This window comes from Trachinotus anak, unplaced genomic scaffold, assembly GCF_046630095.1.
Source record: "Trachinotus anak isolate AG129_WGS33_773 ecotype Australia unplaced genomic scaffold, CSIRO_AGI_Tana_v1 ptg000025l, whole genome shotgun sequence".
NCBI classification, from domain to species: domain Eukaryota; kingdom Metazoa; phylum Chordata; class Actinopteri; order Carangiformes; family Carangidae; genus Trachinotus; species Trachinotus anak.
In genome coordinates this window covers 1,174,737-1,200,252 of record NW_027273876.1, presented here as the reverse complement: position 1 = coordinate 1,200,252, position 25,516 = coordinate 1,174,737, and the positions used below count along the sequence as shown (strand labels likewise).

General features: G+C 40.8%; 1 protein-coding gene across 5 annotated transcripts in view; it reads left to right on the top strand.

The window, feature by feature from the left end:
• grid1b (glutamate receptor, ionotropic, delta 1b) overlaps positions 1 to 25,516 on the top strand; it is a 455,594-nt gene that overhangs the window by 378,632 nt on the left and 51,446 nt on the right. For all 5 annotated transcript variants that reach the window (XM_071462859.1, XM_071462860.1, XM_071462862.1 and 2 more), the window contains 3 exons: positions 4,193 to 4,366; positions 10,477 to 10,638; positions 15,201 to 15,320. In XM_071462859.1, coding sequence (XP_071318960.1) covers positions 4,193 to 4,366; positions 10,477 to 10,638; positions 15,201 to 15,320 — 456 coding nt within the window. The remainder of the gene's footprint in view (positions 1 to 4,192; positions 4,367 to 10,476; positions 10,639 to 15,200; positions 15,321 to 25,516) is intronic.

The following is a 25,516-nucleotide window of genomic DNA, read 5'->3' as shown; positions in this document are numbered from 1 at the left end:
AAAACAAGCTGTATGAAACAAGAATAGTGTTTGAAGCAGCACCATCAAAGGTTTGGATTTTATGGTACTTCAGATGGTTTCTGGCACCATAAAGGAAAAAAAAACACATAAAGTTTAGGTCGAAACTGAACTTTTTCTCCCTGATAGTGTTGTGTTTTCTGTGCTCAGACAGATACACAGTTCGTGTGCACTGCCAGATGGCAATAGAGTGCAGTCAGACACGCTGTCAGCTGGAGAAAGGTGTCCTGTTCACCCTCTGTCTGCTGGTAATACAAACAGCCACAACCACACAACACCACTGATGCCAATTAAAAAGACCTGCAGAGGGAGAGAGAGACTCATTCAGGGCAGAAAGGAGAGAAAATAGGAGAGAATGGAGAACAAACAGAGGTATAGAGAGTCCTAGTGATACAGTGATTAGAGGGAGAGGTGAGGAGAGATGAGGGCAGTAATTAACCAGCAGGGGAGAAGGCCGGGTGGTGAGGGAGAGATGACAGACTCTCAGTGGGCAGCAGTGAAGCCTGCTGGTTAGACAGAGTGTTTGAAACAGCAGCTGTCAGGTTTGATCTGACAAACAGACGTAAATCCACACAAAGTGTCTGTGATGAGCAAACTGAGGCTGCTCACACTCCAAAACATGTGAGGTGCAGCGTGAAGAAACTAATACAAGAAGGTTTTTATTGTTGTTGAAGTGCCGCGCTTTCTTTTTTGGCAAGACCAACTCTGAACTTGATAATGACTGAATATTTTTATCATCTTTTTATATATCTACAACCAAGTCCAGTTGCCCTCACTTCACTTCATGCCGAGCAAATCTACTCATATCAAACAATCTGAGTCTGTGGTTGATCTCCAGGAGTTGACTTTAAAAGGTCACTAACGGTTGGGAACCATTGCACTGAAGACTGTGGTCAGACTATGTGGAGGTACGGTAGTAAATGATCAGTAATTATCAACCTTGGACAATAATGTGTCTATGTTAATGTTTCATGCCTGCCTCAAAATGACCCAATAACAAAGAGAACAAAAGGCTCCTTCACAGACTTGTTGCTCACGTCTGTCATCAGGATGTCTTTGTTCGCTAAGACATCGGCTTGTTTTAAGGTTGTAATTTAAAAATGAGATAATGTTAAACAAAACCTCATTACCTGAGCTCTCCACTGGAAAACAGGAGGTGTAGAAGAGATGGAAATGGACTCTGAATGTAAAAGACTGCAGTGCTTCCCTTTGAAATGCAAATCAGATGCTTTGTGAACAAAAAAGCAGCTCCAGGTTACATTACAGCTAACTCCAGGTGTGGCTGTTATCGACAGCTGAATCCATCACTGCCTCGTCTCTGTCCCCAGTTTCTTTTTCCACCTCCACCATCCTCCTCATCCTCCTCTAAACTCTCCCATCAACACACAGAACGAAACCAAAGGCTAATGACTTGTTAGACTGCAGGTAATGAGAGCAGGGCAGCTCTTCCACCAGGGGATTAGAAGGTAAAATTCTGTTTGAAAAATAATCAGATAACACATGAACTCCACACTGTGAGTTCATCTCATTTATTAAAATAAATAAGCATCAGATTCAATAATTCTGCACCTGATTCCTCCAATTATACTTTACATGCACCATAGACAGAGTGTTCACAGTGCGTTGTTGTGTATTAATTTCATGCATTTCTGTTTAAACATCTACAACTAATGTCCCTATATATACTAACTACTATTATTTTATCCTATAGAGAATTGTTTGTGTCACAGAAGAAAGTCATGGTTCAGGTTTTTGGATGCAAAATGCAGTTTAGACTTTGGTTGAATAATATCTAGCAGCAGTTGCATGATAACGTCTAACAGCAGGCACATGATAAACATCTCAACACGCTGTGTTTTCCATCAGCTCAAGTGTTGCCTGTTCCTGGAAGCTACATTACACTCATTGCTGTATTTGTCAGAAAATAGCTGCCCTCCAAACATCTTATCTGACTCTTCCAGTGATTCCCATGGTCCTCAGCTCACCGCCTGTTCACTCTCCTCATCATCTCCCTCTTCACTCTGCCTGTACCTGAATGCAGGTCATTACCTTCCCTCTGTAATATCACATCCATTTCAGGATGTGATCCTCTTCTGTCTCCATTTTGTGGTTGACAAGTGCCACCAAGTAGTTGGCTGTTGATTGTATCACCGTCTCTCTCTTTGAGCGTAGCAGAGTCCAGAGGCTGTGATCAATCTGACTGGATTCTGTTACATTCTCTCATTTCTCAAAACCCCAAACTGATCACCTGAAACTCAGGATTTTGAAATGGGTCAATAAGAATGATGCTGCTTCAGTTAAAAATAGAACATTGACTTAATCTCAAGTCTGCTGGGAGTTTGTTACCTGTGAAGCTACACATACATCAGTGTACTCAGGGCAAAAGTTGTGGATAGTACCTGGTACCTTTTTCGGTATCACCTCGGCCGAGGTTCTAGGCGATACCAAAAGGTGACAGGAAAACACTGCAGACTTCCAATTGGTCAGAGCGAAGTATCACTACTGCATCATCGTTGTGCCAGACGGAACGTTCTGGAAAAACCCAACATTTTTAGCTGCACACCTTTCACTGCAGCCTGTTTCATTTCTTTCAGTTATTCTTCTAGTACGGAAAACCGCAAAACCACACTGTCAAGGTGCAGACACTCCTCTGGTTTCCCTTTGACATCCTCAGTTGTTCATATGTGTCATGCTGAAAACATATCACCATAGCTTCATGCATCATGCATCGCTGCAGTAACAACTGTGCATTAAGGGGGTACTTTCTGCTGTAGAAGAAGAACCTGGCAACAAAAGCGAGTTGGGTTAAGTGGAGTTGGTACCATGCACAACACAAAAGTGTTCTTTCTTTGTGTCAACAGTGTGTTTGTCTCCCTTTCTGTTTCAACACAACAATGCTCCTGTGCACAAAGTCACCTCCATAAAAAAATGATTTTCCCAGTGTGCTGTGGAAGAACCTGGCCATCTGCACAGACCCCTGACCTCAACCCCATCCAACACCGATGGAATGAACTGGAACACAGCCTGTGAACCAGGCCTGAAGGGCCAGAGGATTGAAATGAACAAAGTGGTGCCATGTAATATCATCCACACCCAAAAACAAGTGTTTCCAGCTGTTTGAATGGCTACACTCGAAGGCGGGGTGGACAACCTCCTCCTGGCTGATCCTCACTTTCTCTCTGTCTTTGACATCTGCACAAGAGGAACGATAGAAACGAGAGAGGTTCAGACCCTGCCTCCTGTCGTACACCTGGCCATCCTGCATGCAGCGCAGTGGTGGAGGAGATGTTTATATCTTTAGGGTACAGTTATTGAAGTCAGACACATATCAAACCTGAGTGTCACTTAGCAGCACAGAGGTGTGTCTGTAAGCGTGAGGAGAGTGGACTGATTCTTGAGAGGTCTGAACACAAGAGAAAGTAAATACATTTCAAAAGACAGATTCTTAATGTCTCAGCTGCAATTACAGGACCTGCAATCAACTTTGTTTTGACTTTTAGACCCTTTAACCTGACAGAATGACATGTTTTCAAAAGCCCTCCAATAAATGAGCAGTGAGTCCATGTGACTTTGTTTACAAGCACCACTTCATTTTTAATTGGATACAGACAAGTTAAATACAAGAAATACATCAAAAGTCGACTTTTAACAGAAAACCAAACTGAGTCAGGTAGATTGTTGTTTCAGTTGTGGAGTGAAATGATGTTGGTGGTATAAAACATAATAAAGCCAATATTCTCCATAGGTTATTTTCATGCTTTTACCGTTAGATTGTGTGTAATCTATAATTACACCCTCCAGAAAATAATTGGTTTCTGTATATCAGAGCAATTAAAAGTGGATAAATAAATGAAGCTTTTTAATGGCCTGTGTGAATCCCCGCTTCTGTTTGGCTTTGACACTGTCAATGTGTTTTTTGTATGTGACAACTGTCTGATCACTGCTCTTAATTAACAACAGAGGGAATAAACATTATTTTGTCACGTGCAGAGTTGAAGTCACTCAGGATGATAAACACTCTACCTGCTTCCAATCATCTCACAGCACCTGAGAAATCTGCTCCAATCAGCTTCTGCTTCTCAGGGAAATGTTATCAGGCGTCTGGAGGAACATTAATCAGTCAAACTCTACTAATTAATATGAGGTCAATAACTTCTCCTCCTCATCACTGCAGGAAATCAGCGACACCGAGATCCTGGAGCTTACCCACAGTGCACTGGGGCGCATGACGGTGATCCGGCAGATCTTCCCCTTGTGGAAGGACAGCACCACTCGCTGTATGAGACACAACCACCGGATCTCCTCGCTGCTGTGTGACCCTCAGGAAGGATATCTGCAGAACCTGGAGGTAAATGAATGAATCTTGATGATCAGTGCTTCACTGGCTGATGAACCTGATGATCCTGAACCATGAGTCTCAGTCTCAGACGTGGTCTCAGCAGCTGGTTACTGATGGAGGCTGAAGGATTTCCCTTTATCTGAAAGTGATCACTACCTGGGAATATATCATTTCATTCTAAGTTTTACATTTGTTCAATTATGTGATGAGATTGTAAGTAGAACCTGCTGATTTGATCCTCTGTGTTCATATTCTTGTAGCAGTTTTCATACATCTGAGTAGGATGATCACTGTTGGACGTCCAGCTGCTCTGCAGGTCTGATTGAGCGACTGGTTGAATCAACTGCAAAGATTCTGTTTGCAGATATTTTTAGTCCATGTCAGAATTTAGTATTTAGCTACAACAGTTGTGTGGAAGCACTGATGAGTTTCTATAATCTTCAGTATAGATGATCTACACATCTAAACATCCCAGATTCCTACAGGGACTCTTCCAGGACTCAAGCAGATTTTAACAAGCATTCCTTTGAAATTTTGGGATGGCATTTCCATCCCTACCAATGATGAAATTATTGTCTCTCTGAAGCCAAAGCTGCCTCATCAAGTTGTTCTCAATACTTGTAGTGTTCCTGTGGTTACTCAAGAGAGGCCCAGACAGGCTGTGAAATTGGGCCAGTTATGGTTGGAGCATGCTGCACATAAATGAACATGCATCAGTGAGACATTCGCATGGCTGCGGGGTGTAACATTAGCATGCTTCCCCCCTACCCCTGCTACCCCCCTGTGGAGGAGAAGTTACATCAACCAACCAACCACTTGTTTGATGTGGGGAGCTGCATGACACGCTGTCAAAATCTGGGAGGTGTTCTCATTGACCCCTGTGCAAGCCTCCGTCACCCATGGCTATCACTGAGGTTTAATGTATCTCTGCAGAACTACTGTGCTGTTCCAGTCTTAGTCCTGACTCATGTGGGTTTGGATGGAAAATGCAAACAGTTAGGATACAACCTGTCTGACCACCTGTGTTAAGGTTAAGGTAAAAATGTAAATAACTGCAATTAACACAAACAACATGACAATGAAACCTTGATTTTCCTCTTGTTGAAAAGGTCCTGGACTCCAGGAGGGTCAAGATGTAGTAATTGGTAATAAAACCTCACCTCAGGAAGGGAGCTTGTTTTCTCAAACTGCTGATTTGTGTGCTCAGTAGACTGACTGTGTTCACAATAATCTTTGTCCTTCAATTGATTAAACATGCTCTCAATCATTTTATTTCCTTCCCTCCCTCACCCTGCTCTCGTGGAGGACAGAAAAACCTTCACCAAAGATGACAGAAATAACACAAAGATGTGTTCAACACAAAGATTCATACAGTGTATCTCATTCTTCGGTCAAAGTGGTTCATAATCAGAGTGATGGGGAGGGAATGAATGCTTTAGTGAATTAATTAAGTAGTTTGAGGGCACATTTTAGTAATTCAGAGGTAGAAGTTATTATTCAGAGGGGACAAATTAAGTCATTGGAGTTCAGAGAGGACAGAAATTACTAATTTGAGGGAAAGATTTCTCCAAACTTTCTTCTCCTTTTGCTTTAATATTTCATCACAGATAGAAAACCCACATTTGACCCACATTTCGGGGTCACTGGGCGATCATGGTGCTAGATTCCAGTTCAGAGGTTGGTGCTCTGGTCAACGACTTTGGCAGGAGTTAAGCATCCATAAATTCATGAGTGCATTCATAAATCCAGCCAGAGCAAATCTCAGTGTTCAAATATCAGCTGAATGTTAAACGAGGACACACAACTTCAGCAGGGTCGCAGAGCGGGAGGGGGTCCGCCATGTCTGAAAACATCCACGAGAAGGCAGAAGGACACAATTACACATCTCATGGTTATAAACATATTAAAATAAAGCAAAACAAATCTCACTGTATTTATACCTAAACTGATCTCAGCTATTTTTTCCTCCCACAAGACAGAAACTCTCTGGAACTAATGTAATTTTGTCGCTGTCTACATGTTCTGTAGGCACAGTATTAAAACCTCCTGGCAGCTGCTGAACGTAAACAGATCAGCTGCTGTCACACATTTAAAATGACAAATGTTAGAGTACAGCAATATATACACATCAGTGTCATGTTTCAGGCTGTTCGACAGACCAGTGAGAGAAACCGCTGTGGGAGACCAGACTCAGGGTCAGGACTTTGAACCACTTTTGCTCAGTTGACCTTTGACTAAGCTCCGCCCCATTTGGTACTGACCAGGAGTCAGCATCCCCACCAGCTGGTGATCCTTGCAGTACAGTATTAAAATAAAAACACTGAACGGTCCATAATATAACCACACGTCAGGGCTGTGATGTCAACACAGATGTAAGGAGCTGAATCTGATCACTGCTGTGGTTAGTCAGCCAACAGGAATCCTCCTCGTTCTGCCTCCGGACTTGACTTGTCTCACACTCTGTCTGCTCCTCTGATGTGTCACCTTCTTTTTCTGGGTGACAGGAGACAAAGCTGTGATTTCTGACAACATAAACCATAGTGTGACCCTTGGACTCTGCAGAATCACACTGTCTGTGTGTACTACTTACTCATGGCTAATGAGCGTGGGTGATGTACTCACATACTCACGACATCTGTCACAGTGTCCATCACCACTGTATACAAAGTGAAATATCTCCACAACTAGTAAATTGTTTAGATCAGATGAACACATCAGGACAGGAAGCCTCTAAAACCAATGAATTATTCAGCTCAGCCTCTGTTGTTCTCAGATAAATGCTAACTTGGCAAACATGCTAAACAGTGGCACACAGTAGTTGTTTTCATACATGTTGACATGTTGCCTGTATTATTAGTTTACATTTGCCTTAAAACTGCAATAACAGGCCACTGGGCCTGTTGAAATGAACCCACCAGTGAACAGGTAATTATCTCCCATGCAGCAGCTGTAGATCAACGTGATGATCCATGTGTTGTAGTGTCTGTGTCTCCTGGGGAATCAGTCCAGTGATAGCTCTGTGTTTGGTCTCCACCAGCTGCTGAGGGAAACATCTGGCTCTGTAGCTGCTCAATGCTCCACTACAGGAGGGTAAAGTTGTCTCAGTGCTGTTGTGTTGTAGCCTCACAGGACTTCTTGCGTGGCTTTTATCCGTCAGCAGCCACGACACGGCTCCTGATTCATTTATCAGTGCTGAGTTTGTTTCATGACTCATTTCTACAATGAAATCAAATTGGACTCATTCCAGTGAATTTGGTCACATTTAGTCTGTAGTAGCAGTCGACACCCAGAGGACACCGATAAACACTGTCAAAACACACACACACACACACACACACACACACACTAAACTGAACTATTATTTCCAGTTATGAAACATCACAGTGATGTGTGGGTGACATTTAAAAACAGCAAACAGAACAATTACCGTAATTCATGCTGACAAATGTTTTTTTCTGTCTTGACATTTGTGGTGATGAGTGTAGTTTTCTACATGTGTGACATCAGAGCTGTGACATCAGAGCTGTGTGAACCCACAGGGACGACACCGAGGTCACACACTCTCTATCTTGTCTGTTTTTTTCTTTCTCTATTGTCTTTCATTTGTCCTTTGTCTCCTCCTCCTCCTCCCTCATTTCATCTCTGCATCTTTACTGCTTCTGTCATTTCATCCTCTCCTCTTCTTCTGCTTCTTTTCTAATTTTTCTTATCTTAGTTTCTCACTCTCTCCTTTTCTTTCTTTTTTCATGCCTTCCTCTCTTCTGTCCTCCGTCTCTTGTCTCACTGCCTCTAGCATCTTTTGCCCTTTAGCCTTCTTTTAATTTCCTCTTTCTTTCTTTCCTCCTTTTGTCTTTTCTCTCTTCTTTCCCTTTCACCTTCTTAATATCTTGTGATGATTGAACTGCTCTGGTTTTATTCTCTTTCTTTTTACATTAAATATCACCCTTGTTTCCTTTGTTCTCCTACTTGCATATGTTGTCTTTTCTTTGTCTTTTCAAACCTTCAGGCTCCTCAGTCCTTTTTCTTTCAGTCTCTACTTCCTCCTCTCTGGTCTCCCTGTTGTTCTCTCACCTCTCACTCATATTTTTCTTTACAGCTCCCAGATTTTTTGAAGAGCCTGTTCTCCTTCCCATCCTCATATTTATTTCTTCCTTCCTCACTTTGTCTTTTCTGTCCTGCTCTTACATAAAAATCTTCACTTTGAGTCTCTCTTTCATCCTTGACCTCCTTGGTGAACCTCTCTGTCCGCACCTGAAACCTTCTTGGAGGCAGGTAAAATAGGTTGTTTGTCTCAATAATTCATGCAAAAGAAGGTTAAATGTCCAGAAAGCTGCAGCCAGAGACAAGTGGTCTGAAGTCATGGTTACAGTAAAACATAAAGCAGGGCTCTGAAAGATCAGCTGAATAAAATGTGATGTTACCATCAGCAACCTTTATGTGGCGATGCTCAGAGGACGTGACAAGATGACATCACTAATTAGGAGCCAGTATCTGTGATTAATTGAGGCATTTTTGCTTTCTGCTTCATTAGAGGTTTATTTAATGAATTAATCCGTCTTGTCTGATCCATGTGTACCAGGATCACATCTTAGCTTCAGGACGAGCTTGTGATGTTTCATCACAGATTAATGTGTTCGCTCTGATTTTTGGACGTGTCACCTCCAGAATATCTGAACCTGAGTCCATCTGTGCTTTACCTGTAGGACATGAGTGTAGTGTGAGTGTAGGTTCACCCTGTTGACTCAGTCAGTGTTACTGCTGACAGCCATTAGTGTCACTTTATCCACTGAATCTGATTGTCAGGAGGAGAAAAGTGACTGCAGCATTTGCTCTGGAGGAGATTACAGCAGTAATTCCTAGTAAACATGATGTTGTGGCCTTGGGCCTTAATTCTGCACTAACTGTAGCTCATAGATTTTTGCCTTTACTGTCAGTGCTGCCACCATCAGTAGCAGATCATTTAAAGTCCAACCTCAGTCAAAGCTTTCCCACATTTCACTACAGAGGTGACAGGGTATGATTTAGATTCATTTTCAGGTCGTGCAAATCAATTGTGTATTTACATATAACTGTGTTTGGATTCCTGCTTCACTCTCATTTCACAAATCACAAATTAGAATCATAACTCAGCCGCTCCAGGCTTCCTGTGTGTGTGCACTTGTAAATACATAGTGAGGACCAAAGGAAGTATTTTCCTATCAGAGTGAGGACATTTTGGCCGGTCCTCACTTTCTGACCACCTTCAAATGCCTGTTTAAGGGTTAAGATTTGGTTTTAAGGTTTGGTTTTAAGGTTAGGGTTAGAACTAGGTTTAGGTTGGAGTGAAGGTCAGTGTTGGAGCAGGAAGTTGTCCATGTCCTCAGTGTCCCAGTGGTCCGATTCCCGGCTCCTCCAGTCCACCTGTCAAAGTGTCCTTGGGCAAGATACTGAACCCCAGAGTGCCTCTGATGGTTGTTTCATCAGTGTATGAGTGTGTGTGTGTGTGTGTGTGTGTGTGTGTGTGTGTGTGTGTGTGTGTGTGTGTGTTAGAAGCACTATATGTGTAGAAAGACAGCACTGTATGAATGTGTGTGTGAATGGGTGAATGTGGTTTGTAGCATAAAGAGCTTTGAGTGGTCAGTAAGACGATAAAAGCTCTACATAAGTGCAGAACATTCACCATTTCAGTTACAGCTAATTAAGCAAAGTGTAGTGTAGGTTACATCAGAAACATGCACCAGGTAGCAGGAAACATTTTAACAAACAAACGACACACCAGGTACAGACTGTGGATGAATGGATTCCACCAGGGCTGTTAGTGTAGCAGCAGTATTTAGAAATGTGTATGGAGAGGTGTGAAACTGTGCATCAGTGCACTGAGATGTTACTGTGTAAAATATACATATCTATAGAAATAAGATCTGTTCATGTGTAAAAGCATCTGGAAACATACGGACTGAATGTGAAAGCCTTTTGCCGCAGGCGTCCACACCACACTATTTCTGTCTCTAGTTATGCATCATTTTATTGATTTGAACACTTTGTGTAAATCTATATTTAACCTGAAGCTCTGTTGTTGAGACCTGACATAAAAAATCTGTAAGCATTTATCTTAAGCTTGTGTCCCCTCCTCTCTCCAGGTGTCCAACCTCTACCTGTACGACAGCGTGCTGATGCTGGCCAACGCCTTCTACAGGAAGTTGGAGGACAGGAAGTGGCACAGTATGGCCAGCCTCAACTGCATCAGGAAGTCCACCAAGCCCTGGAACGGAGGCTGGTCCATGCTGGAGACCATCCAGAAGGTACTGAGGCTTTCTGACAACAAACCGACCTGATCTACCTAATTATTTGGTTGCACAGATATTTAATCTGTATTCAGCGTGTAACTGAACTCAGTATTTTTGGAATCACAACTATAGATAAAGTTGAAAATGAGGCTGTTGTTGTTTGAAATGAAGCTAAATGTAATAACATACACCCTTAAACTCAGCATGATGAAGTGCTGTAATGATTCTTTTTTTAGGGTTGCAGAACTGATTAACATCTTGAATGTGATTGTTTGTTAATTCACCAAATTGCCTTGATCCCCTCTGAAGTATTTAAACAGAGAAGTGCAGCTTATACATCATCTGATTTAATATAGCTTGAAATGGAATATGTTCCTTTCTATCGGAGATTTAATTGAAACAACTTTGAAGAGTGAGGAGCGTTTGTGGAGGAGAACATTAAAGTATAATTAGATTTATATACCAAGTTTAACAAAGTCTTTGTTTGCAAAGCATGAAACACTGCTGGTGGAACATGAAACAAGAGCATCATTCAGCCTAATCTCTGATCTACATCTAAACAGCATAAAAGTCTCATTCTCAGTCTCACTGGTGAAAGATGCTGTTCACATGGACTGATGAGTCCCTCAGAGCTTGAATAGTTTTTTTCTCTCTATTAAAAAACATCAGTTCATTTCACAGTAAGTCTCACAGCGAGCTCGTTAGTGACCTTTCCTTCTCTCTGCCTCCTCTTTAATATGCACACACTCAAAAACACTGAGGTGAACCTTGAAGACAGTGGCTTGGTTGTGTCAGTGCCTGGTGCAGAAAAGCTCAGATACCCTTAATAATTACAGGCCTTTGATACAACTGTCAGTTCCTTAGTGATATTGACAGAAGTACACAACATTGAAATTAATGAAAATCACTCCTACAGAAATTTGACAGTGTCTCAGACAGCAATTAACATTGAGGTCACAAAAATACAACAGTTCATTGTGGATATAATCATTTCTAGCTGCACATAATTGGCAATGTTCTTTTCTTTTCCTCTTGTTAAATTAATTTTTGCAGGATTTGGCCTGTTTGCATAGTTTTATTTGAAAAGCAGCACTTGAAATTTTCTCTAAATATTCATGGCTGTGTTGGTTCAGCTCTCAGTAATGAACAACATTCAGACTGTATGATATCAGTCTGATAACTACCCAACCTGACAGATGTGAGGCGTCAAGAGCTTTTTATCCCGTGTGGTGTCACAGTGATAACAACCTCTACTACATACTCTGTGAAGTTTAACAATAGAAGCACAGAGCATCTTCCACTGTAAACACTGAGGCACTGTGTTAAAACAATGAAAGGTTCTGCTGCGTTGGTGTGGTTCTGGTGCTTCAGGTAGGAGTGACACAATGAAATACAATCCAGCGTAACAGATCCATTAATCTGAAGGTTTATCAGAGGCTAAAACACTGCACAGCGGATTATAACACTCTGACAAAGGATCTTATAACGCTGGAAAATCATAACAATGGCAATTATTTCAGTTATTTTTTTGATGGTAGAAATACAGCCTTCTCATGATGAAGTAATCTATCAGGAATGTGTGCTTGTACGTATGTGAAATGAAAAATTTACCAACATTTTGAAAACAATACTCTTTAAATCCACCTCTTTGACCATAAAAGCTTCCTGTTTTTCCCCTTTTTCCGAGAATCATTTGTACAGTCAGAACTTCCTGTAGGCTGTTTTTCATTGAGCTTGAACATTTCCACCAGCTGCTCTGTCTCTGTGACTACTTTACTGATGAGATGGAAAATGACTTTGTGAGAGGACGACAGACTCAGAGTGAAAAATGGCAGGAGCGAAGCACTTTCACCCTAACATTTTTGTTCAGTACATCACAAGATGTAACCTTCCTCTCTTCTTTCCCAAGTGTGTGTATATTTGTGGATGTATGTGTGTGTATTGAGGCAGCAGCCTGAATGAAAGTACCTGATACATGACATTGCATAAAAACAGTGCTCCATACTCACAAAGCAAAGCACTTGTAATTTCTACCCACCTGTAGGACAGTGTTACTTGGTACCGTCTCCCTACTAATGAATTTAGTGGTAAAACTGTGACACCAACTTTTAACAACCACTTTGGTCAACAAGTAGTGTGTGTTGATATAGATTTTTTAGTGGAGTATCACTTTAATATCTAACTAAAACAGTTTGCCAAGAGAAAGTAAAATTAAAATCTAAAATATGTAAAATATTTGTAGCCTACATAGCTATATTTTATTGCTTTGGACATTTAACACTAGTTAAGTTGAGCTAATGATTCAGTTCAGCAGCTAAAACAGTTTGATTCAAGTCATCTAACAGTTTGGTTAATGGCTAAAACAGCGTGGTTCAGGTGAGCTGTGGGGTTAGCCACTTAAACTTAGCTCTTAGCTAACAGCTCAGTGCAGCAGATAAGACTGTTTAGTTTAGGTTAAATTATGGTTCAGAGTTTAGATTTTAAGCTAAAACAGTTTGGTTTCCAATAAATTATCATTTAGATTAACAGTTTGTTCCAGTTGAGCTAATGGTTCAGTTTATCAGCTAAAGCTGTTTGGTTCATCTTAACCAAAGGTAAGTTTTAGCTGTTAACAGTTTGGTTCAGGTTAGCTGACTGTTAGCTATCGTTAGCAAATAAAACCGTGTGGTTCAGGTAAAGTAATGTTTCAGTGTAGAAACTTTCACAGTTTGATTCAGAAGAACTGAAAACATTATAACAATTTAGCAGCAACAACAGTTTACATTAATTTAGCTAACAGTCCAGTTAAGAGCTAAAAAGTATGGTCAGGGCTAGCTAAGCTAAGTCAATGTAGTGCAGTGTAGCTAACAATTGTTTTTACCATGATACAAACTTTATATATCTTAACTGAATGCTGTTGAACATTCTGCTGTTCATAAAAAACTGCCTCTTATTGAACTTTTACCAAATTCTGTGTTTTATAGATTAGCTTAGTTTGACTGTTTTATTTTTGCTTTCATGACCATAACTTTGCTTTATTGCAGCTCTAACATCAGAACTTGATGTTTTATTTAAGCTGTCATGACCTTGTTGTCCTTTCAAACAAAAATTTCCATTATATTTAAAGAGAGACTGAGAGACAGAGTTCTGTTGCACAAATATTCAGGTAGTGATAAAGTAAACTTATATTTCTTTATTGTTGAAAGACAGATGGAGGACTAGAGGCATCACTGACTTTGTAGCAAGCTGCTCTCAAGCCAAAACAAACATCATGAAACATTATTCTCCTCCAGGTGACAATGACTGCGACCTTTGCAGCTGACAGAGGAACATTTAGTTTGTTGGCCTGCGGTGATGAGCGTCTTCAGTCTTCCTTTACAGTCCAACATGAACTGATGGAAGCCATGAAACGACATTTCATCCATGGCCTTTCAGGGGAGCAGCACTGCAGTCATGAGCTGGGCTCAAATGATGTTTTATATGACGTCTCATACATCTCTAAACATTTCGTGCTACTGTATATTCTGCATAAAAGCCATGGGAACAGTCAACAAGGGAGCGAGCAAGCACAGATCAATGATCATGAATTAATAAAGCAGATCAATAATTTATATATTTTTATTTTTATAATTAATTAGGTATCTATATCAGCTCTTCCCTCTCCCTGGGCTCCCTGGTTTCCATGGCAGTTACTGTGTGTTCAGAGCAATTCATGACCCTGTTGGAGTTGCCAATTTGACATCAATATCACAGAGCTGAGCATCACAGGACACAGTGTGATACCAAAGGTACATGGAGGTGGCAGGAGCAGTTTCAAAGGGGCCAAACTCTACAGCAGGCAGATGAGGCTGTTTGTCTTCTGTGGTTTCCAGATTTTTTTCAGTCTTTATTTCTTTTTCTGTGCACCCCTCCCTCGTTTGCGATTTCCTTACTCATCTTTTCCATTTTCTCGCTCCTCTCACTGTCCTCCACTTCCTCTTATGATTTCCCCTCCGTTACTCCCTTCGACCTCTTTTAATGGCTCCTCAATGTCGTTCTCCCTTCATCCTCCCTCCCTCTCTCTCCCCACTTTCTCACCGTCACTTCATTATATTTTATCTCCATGAACATTAAACTTAACAATACTGACGAGGCCTCTCATATGATGGATTACTGATAAAAATGCATTTCAGTAAAGTATAAGTTCATGTCTGCTTATTCCTTTTCACTGGTGTGTGTGTGTGTGTGCATGTGTGTGTGTACAAACTCATATCCTGGATGCAAAAAAATGGTCGACACATTGACTTTGTCAACAATAGCTTATGACACAGTAAGGAAATGCAAACGATGTGTTTAATGAGTTCATTATGAAAAATATGATATTAAGCTTGATACGTTTATTTTTCAAATATGATTTATTTCACTCAGGATAAGTCTTGGTGCAGAAAGATAATATATCAGGTTCAGCAACAAAGATCCACTGTTGTTTTCAAACTCTCTTTTATCCTCCATGATTTTACATCCATCTGCCTGTTTCTCTCTCTCTCTCTCTCTCTCTCTCTCTCTCTCTCTCTCTCTCTCTCTCTCTCTCTCTCTCTCTCTCTCTGTGATTCCTCCAGGGCAACATCACAGGTCTGACAGGTACGATGGATTTTAAGGACAGCGGCTCCAACTCCCACGTCCAGTTTGAGATCCTCGGCTCCAGCTTCAGCGAGACCTTCGGCAAGGACATCAAGAGGGTGAGTTCACAGAGTTCCACTTTAAATGAATGAACTGGAAGTTAAAGGTGCACGAGGCCACATCGCCTACATGTGTCAAACCCAAAAAGCTGCAGAATGAACTGACATTTTATCACCACTCCATTATTCAGTCTAACATTGTCCTCTTCATAGCTCCTCTCTCAGCTGAAAGAAAATGGAAGAGGAAAATGAGTATTCAAGTTTTCATGAAAAGAAAAATTTCTCATAAATATAAGGAAATAATAGATTTAGAGAGAGTTGAAAAGTTTCAGCAGTAATAAGGTGCGTAGACTGGCTGCAAGCTGGCTACCAAAGTCCTGTTTGTCAAAAAATTCCAATTTATTGTGATTTAGCCGGATCTCCCACAGAATTTAATTGGTTCTTTCCTGGCCCCTCCCCCATCCCTCCACCAAGTTTGGTGCAAATCGTTTCAGTACTTTTTACAGAAATCCTGCTGACAAATAAACAAACACGAGTGAAAACTTAACGGCGGCAGTAATGACATTTTACCTAACATAAGCAGCTAGTTAATGTTAGCAGGCTAGCCCTCATAAATAGACTGTAACAGTAAACAATAAGCTACAGGCTGTATATGAAACATGCAGTATAATATATGATAAACTGTCAATTGTATGTTTGAAATGTCCTTATATCTGACTTTAATTGGTGACGTCACCATCTTCAGTCCCCAAACTAACCAGAAGAACATTATGACTTTAAAAGTTGTTTTTCAGATTTCTGTAACCACAAAAACCATCTAACACAATTTTTTTGACTGTTACACAAACTTCTGTGCCTGAAGTGGAAAGTACCAGCAGCTCAGTCTGACACACATTTCAAACTCACACTTAAACACATCCATTCTCCACATTTTCTCTCTGTCTCACATTCTTTCACACATACACACACAGTCTCTTACTGACACACATGCATTTACATTACACCTTCTCCTTTAAACATGAAAACGCTAATATTCACACTTTAACATACTCACACACGTGCACTCACACACACACATTAGTTTCAAACATACTTTAAAAACACACTCACTTTCACTTGTTTTTTGAACTTGTATTCAGAGCCTAATATTCATAGCTTATCCACACACACACACACACACGCACACAGAGGCACACAGCTCTACCCTCTCCCGCTCTGTGTGTTTGTTCAGTGCAGTGTTAGCCTGACAGCGCTGCCTGGTACAGTACAGAGGAGTGTTGGCTGCAGGCTGTTGTTGTTGTGGATGCAGTTGAATGTCATCAGTCATCATGGCAGCTGTGTTCAAGTAGCAGACACCACTCCCAGCCAGGGGTGTTCAGGGGGACTTGAAATCAGTTTTCCTAAATTCGTGGCAATGGCCTGCGGTTGGTTGATTACACTTGAAAATGTTGGAGTGAAGTGTTAAATGTTTTTCTTTGTAAGCTTCTCCTGAGAGAAAATGTGAATAACTGGAGATGTGATTGAAGGTAGCAGGTTGTGCTGGTATTGGAAGTAAAGGAAGTGATGTTTTATCTTTTAAAATATTAAGTTGTTGTCCACATGAACTGATTAATCATGTTTTTGTTCCTGTGGTGCTGATTCTGCCTTTTGTTGTGGCGGTTCACAGTCGTTATAGAGGAACTACTTTAAGTGGGTGCAGTAGTAGCTGTACTGCTTTTTATTTAATAGTTTATCAAAAAAAAACTGAGACAATGATTTTTTTGTGTCAGACTAAAAGTATGAGGTTGTGGCTATTTTCTAGAAGCATTACATATCAGTGCAAACCCTCTTCATATCTCTGTATGAGTTAATCCTCAAGATAACATTACATATACTGTGTTTGTTAATGTTGGTTATGAATACTGCATTTACAATGTGGGTATTAAACTAAGATGAGCAAGATAGTGTGCTGTAAGTCTAATGAGGAGATTTACATTCCAACCTGAAGCTCATTTATCCCACTCAGTGTTATCTCCAGCATCATGTACAGAACTGTAGGACACCCTCAGGAGCTGCTGTTAATGTTGTTGGTACCATCACGCTCTAATAGCACTGCTGTCTATAATGACATTGATATTAGTGTGTGTGCAAGCTTCTTTGTGTCAGCTGTTAAAACGCAAAATATTTAAATGAGAACACACTCTGAACACACCTGTTCAGAGTTGTTGATGGTCATGAAACTCTCCTGGAACATTGACAACTGTGTTTAAGAATATGTGGTTGTTTGATAAAACATCAAAGGAACAAGACTGGATGAGATTTTGAAAAATGTCCTCCTCACTTTTCCACATCCTATTTTTATGCACTTTTATAGTTTATAGGTCGATTTTCAGAGATAAAAGGCTCTCAGACCTCTGTGACCCTCCATCAGTTGATTCATACATTCAATGACCCGATGATTGAATTCCTCATGGGTGATTTCTTTCATCATCCATCCATCTATCCATTTCCTGCTGCTTTTTCGGGGTTGGGTCGCAGTGGCAGAAGGCATAAGGTGGTAGAAAGTAGTCCTTCTCCCTAGCCTCATTTTCCAGCTTTTCTTGGGGGATCCTGAGGCGTTCCCAGTCCAGATGGGATATATGAACTCCTTAGCCTCTTCTGGTTCTACCTTGAGGCCTCCTACCAGTTGGACATGCCCAGAAGGAGGCATCCAAAGAAGATACCCAGACCACCTCAACTGGCTCCTTTCAGTGTGAAGGAAACACAGTTCTACTCCAAGTCCCCTCTGGACATCCCAGCTCCTTACCCTATCTACCTGTAAGGCTGAGCCAGGAGTCCCTGCAGAGGAAAGTCTGCAGGGCTGCTTGGTGCTCATGACCACAGGTAGGGGTTCTTTCATCATCCCCTCAAATACAACAACAACAGACCTCCTGGGTCGTACCGTCATCAGTGCCTCATGGGAGCTGTAGTTGTTGAGCAGGCAAGTTTAAAGTAGGTACAGTGCTTCCTCTGTGAATGATCAGTTGATACCTTAAATGTTGATACACTCATGGACTCCAAGACGGAATTCCTCACGGGTGATTTCTTTCATTATTCATCCACGCATCAATTATCCGCCGCTTATCCAAGGTCGGATCCCGGATGCAGCAGGTCAAGTAAAGTAGTCCTGACGTCCTTCTCCCCAGCCATGTTTTCCAGCTTCTCCTGGGGGATCCCCCAATGAAAGGCATTCAGGAGGCATCCAAACCAGATGCCAGAACACATCAACTGGCTCCTTTGAATGTGTGGGAGCAGTTGGTTGACACCAACCTCCCTCTGGATGTCAGAGCTCCTCATCTATCACTGAGGCTGAGTGCAGACACCCTGTGAGGGAAACTCATTTCCATCCATTTCAGCCGCTTGTATCAGCAATCTGATTCTTTTGGTCACTACCCAGAGCTCATGACCATCGGCCTGGGTTCTTTCATCTTCTCTGAAATGTTAAAATGTTATCTTATAGGAAAAATGAGTATCTGTATGTCTGTGCTGTAACTCATCATTCTGAGAAAGTTATTTTATTCGAATACAACAACAACCATTACAGCTGTAGCTGTAAAGCTACAGGCAAACTTACAGTAGGTGCTGTGTCTTCTTCATCATTCATGCAACAGAGCTTGAACAGTCCTCATCTCATTAATTCTTCCAATTATTGAAAAAGTTGTTTAACTACGTTACTTTAACCTTGATCAGCAGTGTCCCAGTTTAAGACTGCGAACGCTCATCCCTTTCCATTTAACCAGTCAATATTTACCAGGATGGATGAGGTTTTAATTAACACTCTTAAGAGTTTTAAGTCACCTCCCTATAAATATACTGTATATAAGTGCTATTTTACATAACATTTATCAATACAGAGGAGCTGAAACACATAGTTCAACGATATGCAGGGTATCTCTGCGTTTCAGTGCATCCCCTTGACCTCAGTGGTGATGTACTTCCATTTTCTCTGATTGAACAGAGTCATGTTCATACGATGGTTTGGTATGAATGGTGTGGAATAATAATGTTTTCAAGACGTTATAGAACACGGCACTGCACAGAGGAGGAGGGTTCAGAGACACTGTAGAATATAAATAAGGCTAGTTTAAAATAATGGATAAAATCATTGTCAGACTTTTTTCTTTCTTTATTATCATTGAAATGAAATGAAATGAAAAGAAAGGAAAGGAAAGGAAAGATGAAATAAGGAAGGTTAATACAAATGAATGAAAGGAAGGAAATAAGTCAAAAGAAAAAATACTTAAGGATAGTGGTTAGGAATATGATGAAGCATGTATTGATAAGTGGCTGAAATCCCCCAAAAAATATGCTCTTTAAATTTCTAAGATTGAAATGCCTGCCTGTGCAATCAAAGAAAAAAATATTTTTTTCTTCATAAAAGAAAAACTGTTTACAGATGGATGGAGGTGATGAGTTTCATTTTCAGTTTAAATGAAAATCGAAATGAATCGAGTGTCTGATCGCTCCACTTGAATGAGTCTCACTTCAAATCAGATTTTTGATTTGCGTTGAAAACAAGCTCCACCGTCGCCATATCCACTGGTTCATTTTTACGTGTTTTAGCATAAGTAAAGTACGAGAAACAAGGTGAAGTCGCGTTCATTTTTTTTTTCTGTTTGGTTACGGTCACCAGATATCTGTGAATTATTTCATGTGTACTGAGTTTACAAGCAGCCATAACAATTGAGATGATGTGTCAGTGTCAGGGTGCAAGGGCACACACACACACACACACACACACACAGCGGTTGCTGCAGTAATGAAGATTTAATCACCTGGCTCCTCATTCTGAGTTATGAGTCCCCCTGTGTTACATAATGGCCATTAGGAGGACACACGCCCATAGATCTCTCTCTCTCACACACACAGACACATACACTCGCACACATGCACAGATACATATTGCTATTACCCCCCACTTACACCAAAACATATCTCCAGTATGATCACACACACACACACACACACAGAAGTCCCAGTTATTAGTCCTCTGACATACTCACAAATGAGACATATTATTATTAACATACAGTGCATGTGGGATCTCTTGTGTAATGTGAAGTGCCTTCATACAAAGCGTGTACACAGTATTCATCACCGTGCATCTAAATGTGGATCTCTTTCTAAATATATCAGTACATAAATGAATGCATGTGAGCCTCCACACACTGATCTGATGAGCAGTTACAAGACGCAGTCAGGAAGAATCAACTGTGAACAACACAAACTGATTCTTCTCACTAAAACAGGCTTTCTTCAAACTGGTCTTGTAGCTTTGTCTACAGGCGACTGAGGGCGTCAACATAACATCTTGAAAACAGTCAAAACCAGAATAAGAGTCCAGGACAGAGGTAAAAGTCCACTAATAGCAGCATTGGTGTTTTGATCTTCAGCTCTGAATTACTCCCCATGGAGAGTCTGACATGGCAGCTCGTCTGTGAATGGGTGAACAGGCAAACTGTGCTTTGGATAAAAGTGAACTGAAAGTAATGATGTCCTGAGCCAATCTACAGGCTAGAGAATAAGGCCAATGTGGCAATCATCCAGATGTTTGCTCCTGGAATGACAGCTGTCAAAACTTCTGCTCCATGATCGACAGCACCGTGATCGAGTGCCAGAAATAAACTAATAACCTTCAGCCATTAGTTTCAGTTAATGATATGACAGCAAGTGTCAAGGCTTGTCTATGCTTCTGTCAGATGAGCGCGAGGCTCATCTGACAATAATATATATTGATGATAATAATGATAATTGATGCAGCAATCTATACAGGTCAGGGGTCACTCGCAATTTATGCTTTTTTCTGTTTTATGTGTGTAATTACAGGCAAATTCACATCCACCTGTTTCTTTGCATTGATGTTATGCTACTGTGGCATCTCCAAATTTCATTGTGCATTCGGTCTGAACAGACCATAAGTTAAAGTCTGACTGAATTCAGACACAAAGACACAACGAGTTCATCTTTATGAACCAGCCCCAGAGTTCTGTACACATCCTCAGTTTGGTGTTACACAGGCAATTCTTGATGTTCCTAAATTGAATAGACATCTGCTCTAAAAACCAAATTAATTACAACAAAAAAGGAATCTGTTCTGTTCTGAGTAACTGTTTGACTGAGCCGGAAATGTAAACAGTGAGCCTCCAGTTTATCTCACATCCACCTCTTTCTTTAGGCAGTTTAGTTTAAATCTGTTTGGTGGAGGGAGAGATGAGGCTGCTGTTAGTTGATTGTCCACAGGAAACTTTTATAGAGTTTCTGACATTCAGGTAGATGTTGTCTGCCTGGCAGCAAGATATCAGCTACTCGTTCTCATCACATACACACACACACACACGGACTCTCGATTCATTTTCCCCCTACAGTGTTAGTGTTATCCAAATCTCCATCTCCATCTTTCTGTGCTGTCCACACCTCTTCCCTCTCCTCCTAAGGCCATTTATCAAAGCAAATTTTCCCCCCAGATGAAACACCGCTCCCCCTCCCACCTCCAGATCAGACCTGATAGAGATTGAAATGTTATTTCCCTCAGAAACTTGTGTCGCAGCGCTCTGGTCCTTCAGACCTCCCCCGTGTGTTATCCCATCTATCTGTCCTCACTTTTCTCATCTCATTGACTTTTGATGTGTCTTCCCAGCAATTTGTTGTCGGTAAAACGCCCTCCCACGAAAAACTGAAAAAAGAAATATAACTCTGGTATTTTTTTCCGTCCTCTTCAATTGGTGGCAGCGACTGAACATGTGTCCAAGGACATTAAGCTCTCGCCCACGATCCTCAGAGGGAGTGTTGGCGAATCGCTGTTTTTAATCAGATGGAGGACACTGGGATGACTTCAGTGGACAAATAACCTCTCCAGCTTCTAATAAGGCCCTGATTTAGCTCCAGTGGTTTTCAATCTAAGGTCTGAGGACTCTCAGGAGTCCTGCAGGGAGTCCTCAACGGGACACCCAGCAAAATGAGAAAAGTTAAGAACTATTTAATTATGATTGTAAACAAGTGAGACCATAAGTGATCAGTTCAATTTCTCACCAGAGGCTTTGTGTTGTTAGTTTTGATACAATCAAGCATATTTAAACTGCAGCAAGCTCAGCAGCTGACAGGAAGTCACAAACTGCAGATGGGTGCTGGTTGCTGCTCACTGGGGGTGTAACTCAGAGGTGCTATCAGAGAAAACCAAATCTGAAAAGCTTTCTCACCTCACTTGCTTGCAAAGATGGTCCCTAACTTCAGCTGGTGAATTCTCATCTTCTGCTCTTTGACCTTTTTCCCCAAACACCAACTACTGCCATCCAAGACCCGATGTGATAACAGAGCATAACAGCATGTAATACATGAGTGGAAACAGGTCATGACTTTAAACATAAATTTGATTATTCTGAATGTTTGTATAGAGTTTGCCACAAACCAAAAAATTAACCTCTGCAAGTTTAAACTTTTTGGTTATTGACAAGTGAACCGTGCACATTTAACAATAGTTTCATAGAACTTAATTTATAACGCACATCTGGTGATATAGATCAAAGAAACAAAACTAATTAATTTCTTATGTATTGTAATCACATGTTGGGAAATGTACAGTTACTATACACATGATTATGAGACAGTTAATATAGGTTATACAGTGTATTTTTGTACATGGTACTTTTGTCATGTATGCTTCCTCTATATTAATGAGACTGATAGACCCACAGGATAAGAGCATTACTCATGATTGATGACATGTTTGCTCCGACCAGCCTGTCTCCTGTCAATCTCTCCACTCTTCTGTCTCTCCGTCAGTCTCTTCTCACCCACAGAAGAGCTAAAGAGGTTTGCAATTATTTTGTTGAGGATAGGAATTATCCACCCATTTGTCCATAATGGGGACTGTATTGTTACCGGCCCTTCTGAAATGAATCCATTAGAAATGTTGGAGCACGAAAATGAGCCTCAGACGGTACTAATTTCAAATCCCTGAGGTAATTTGGAGTCGTTAACAACAATTTGTGTCTTTGAAAACTAGAAGCTTGCTAATTTCTGTGAATAATACATGGAACAAGATAGATATTTTTCTCCCTTTTCATTTTTCCCCAAAGATGTAGTCTTTTTTTTCTATCAGGCGTGGGCAGTGATGAATGACCACTGAGCTCTTGTACATCCTATAAAGAGATGCAGAATTAGGCTTGGTGATAATGGCAGGACTGAAAATGAAAAAGCTGTAATGAAACACAATGACAAAAAAAACACAAAACAGATGTAATGTTTGGCTTTCAGAAGGGACAGCATATGAAACCTACAGCTATTATTTGTGCAGCTCAAAGAAACTCCTTACAGCATGTGTGCTTATATGGTTCTGTAATAAAGGTTGATTCAATAGAACCAATGAACTTCAGGCAGCTAGCCCTAATGTACTGTATACCCTCATAGTCAACACAGATTATATTAAATGTCACTGTGGAACACTTGCTGAGTCATATCTGATGCACAAAAGAATAAATATGTAATAACATCCAGAGGAGAAATTCCAAAAGACTCAAATTCTACAAGACTCAGGCCTTAAATTAAATTTGCTGTAAATCTAATAAATACCTTTTATAACACATCAAAGTATTCTGAAGCTTATAAATGTTCCCTGTGCCACAATTTCAAATCTTTAAGCTACGTCCAGTCTAAAGGTAGATGTCCATTTTAAAATAGTTTATAGCCATTTGAGGCTGCATTTGTCATTAACGCCTCAATATAAGACACACTGATCATAAAGTGATGCTGAAAAGAAAGTGAATGAAAAATAAAGCTTGTCCTGGAGACTCAGGTTGGGTATTAAGACTCAGTTCTTTGGTTTAAAACCAGTAACTGGCTTTAATGTTGTGGCTGATCAGTGTATTTTTCAAAGTACAGTATTAGTACTGACACTGACTCAGCACCAGTGCTTGACATTTACAAACAATACCCTGTTGTACTGAAGGTAGCACTAGATGAAAGGTCACGGAGTGAAGGGTTGGTTTGTGTTCCACGATGGCTCAACAGTATCACCACAGACCCGTGAAGCATTTTACTGGTCCCGACTGTGCTGAAACAACTTGGCCTGCAGACTGAGGACTGCCCAGCCAAGCTAACTTTCCTTTCCTGTACAATCCTTGTACACTTGCATATGTAATATTTGTATATTTGTACATCATTCATGTGCCAGCATCAGTTTTGGCATCTCAAAAAACCCAACTCCAAAAAGACCTGACTGAGGGACGATGGCATCACAGCATTCCCGCTCTCCTATCAGACAGGGATCAGGCTCCTTACCTCTTTGTCCACCAGGAAGAAGAAGTCTTGATGATTTTTTTAAATAATAATGAATGGGATCAGTAAATTGTAATGGCATCTATCATTTTAGATTTTGATGTTTCTTGTTCATGTGAGGAAAGTATGGCCTGATGAAGATAAAGATTAAAAACAAATTTCATTCATTGCCTGAGACCATGAAAATCCACAGAAAGTGAAATGGAATCAGGGTCAGAAGTTGTAAAGATATTAACAGCTTGAACATTGATGCCGTCGGAGGAGCACAGCAACAAGAAATCTTTAAAACCTCATTGATTTTCTTTTCATGCATTTTGAAAAATTTCAGCTTTTTCTCTCTAAACCACCGTGTACCCATCATCTTAGATGATTGTCTAAATAAAGCATTGAGTGGTGAAGCTGTGCGTTAAAGTTAATGTCCCGAACTAGAATTATAAATAAATGGAAAAACATATTTTTTAAAGTTTTGTGATCCAGTGAAGGCTGAATGTGAAGCGCGGCTCTGTGGAGTCCCTGCAGCAGTGCTAATTATCCAACACCCACGGATCATCTTTAGATGAACAAAAAAGGTAGAAATCAAAAGCAGGGAAACACACGCACACACACATATATACACTAATTGACATTCATATTGGTGTGTTTTTCTTTGAAAAGGCCCTGGAGAGTGTAGCTTTGTGTAGATTAGAAACATCAAAGAGGTTTCATAACAGTAAAATGCATCAGAGAATATCCTGTGAGAGGAGTGTACAACAGCAGCGTGGAGAGGTGGAATCCTGATCAGGGTGTGTGTGTGAGGTCGAGTGTTTGTGGGTGGCTGCACGTGTGTGTGTGTGTGTGAGGCCTTGACATTACTCTGTATGTGTGTGTGTGTGTGTGTGTGTGTGTGTGTGTGTGAGGCCTTGACATTACTCTGTATGTGTGTGTGTGTGTGTGTGTGTGTGTGTGTGTGTGTCCTTGGAGCAAAT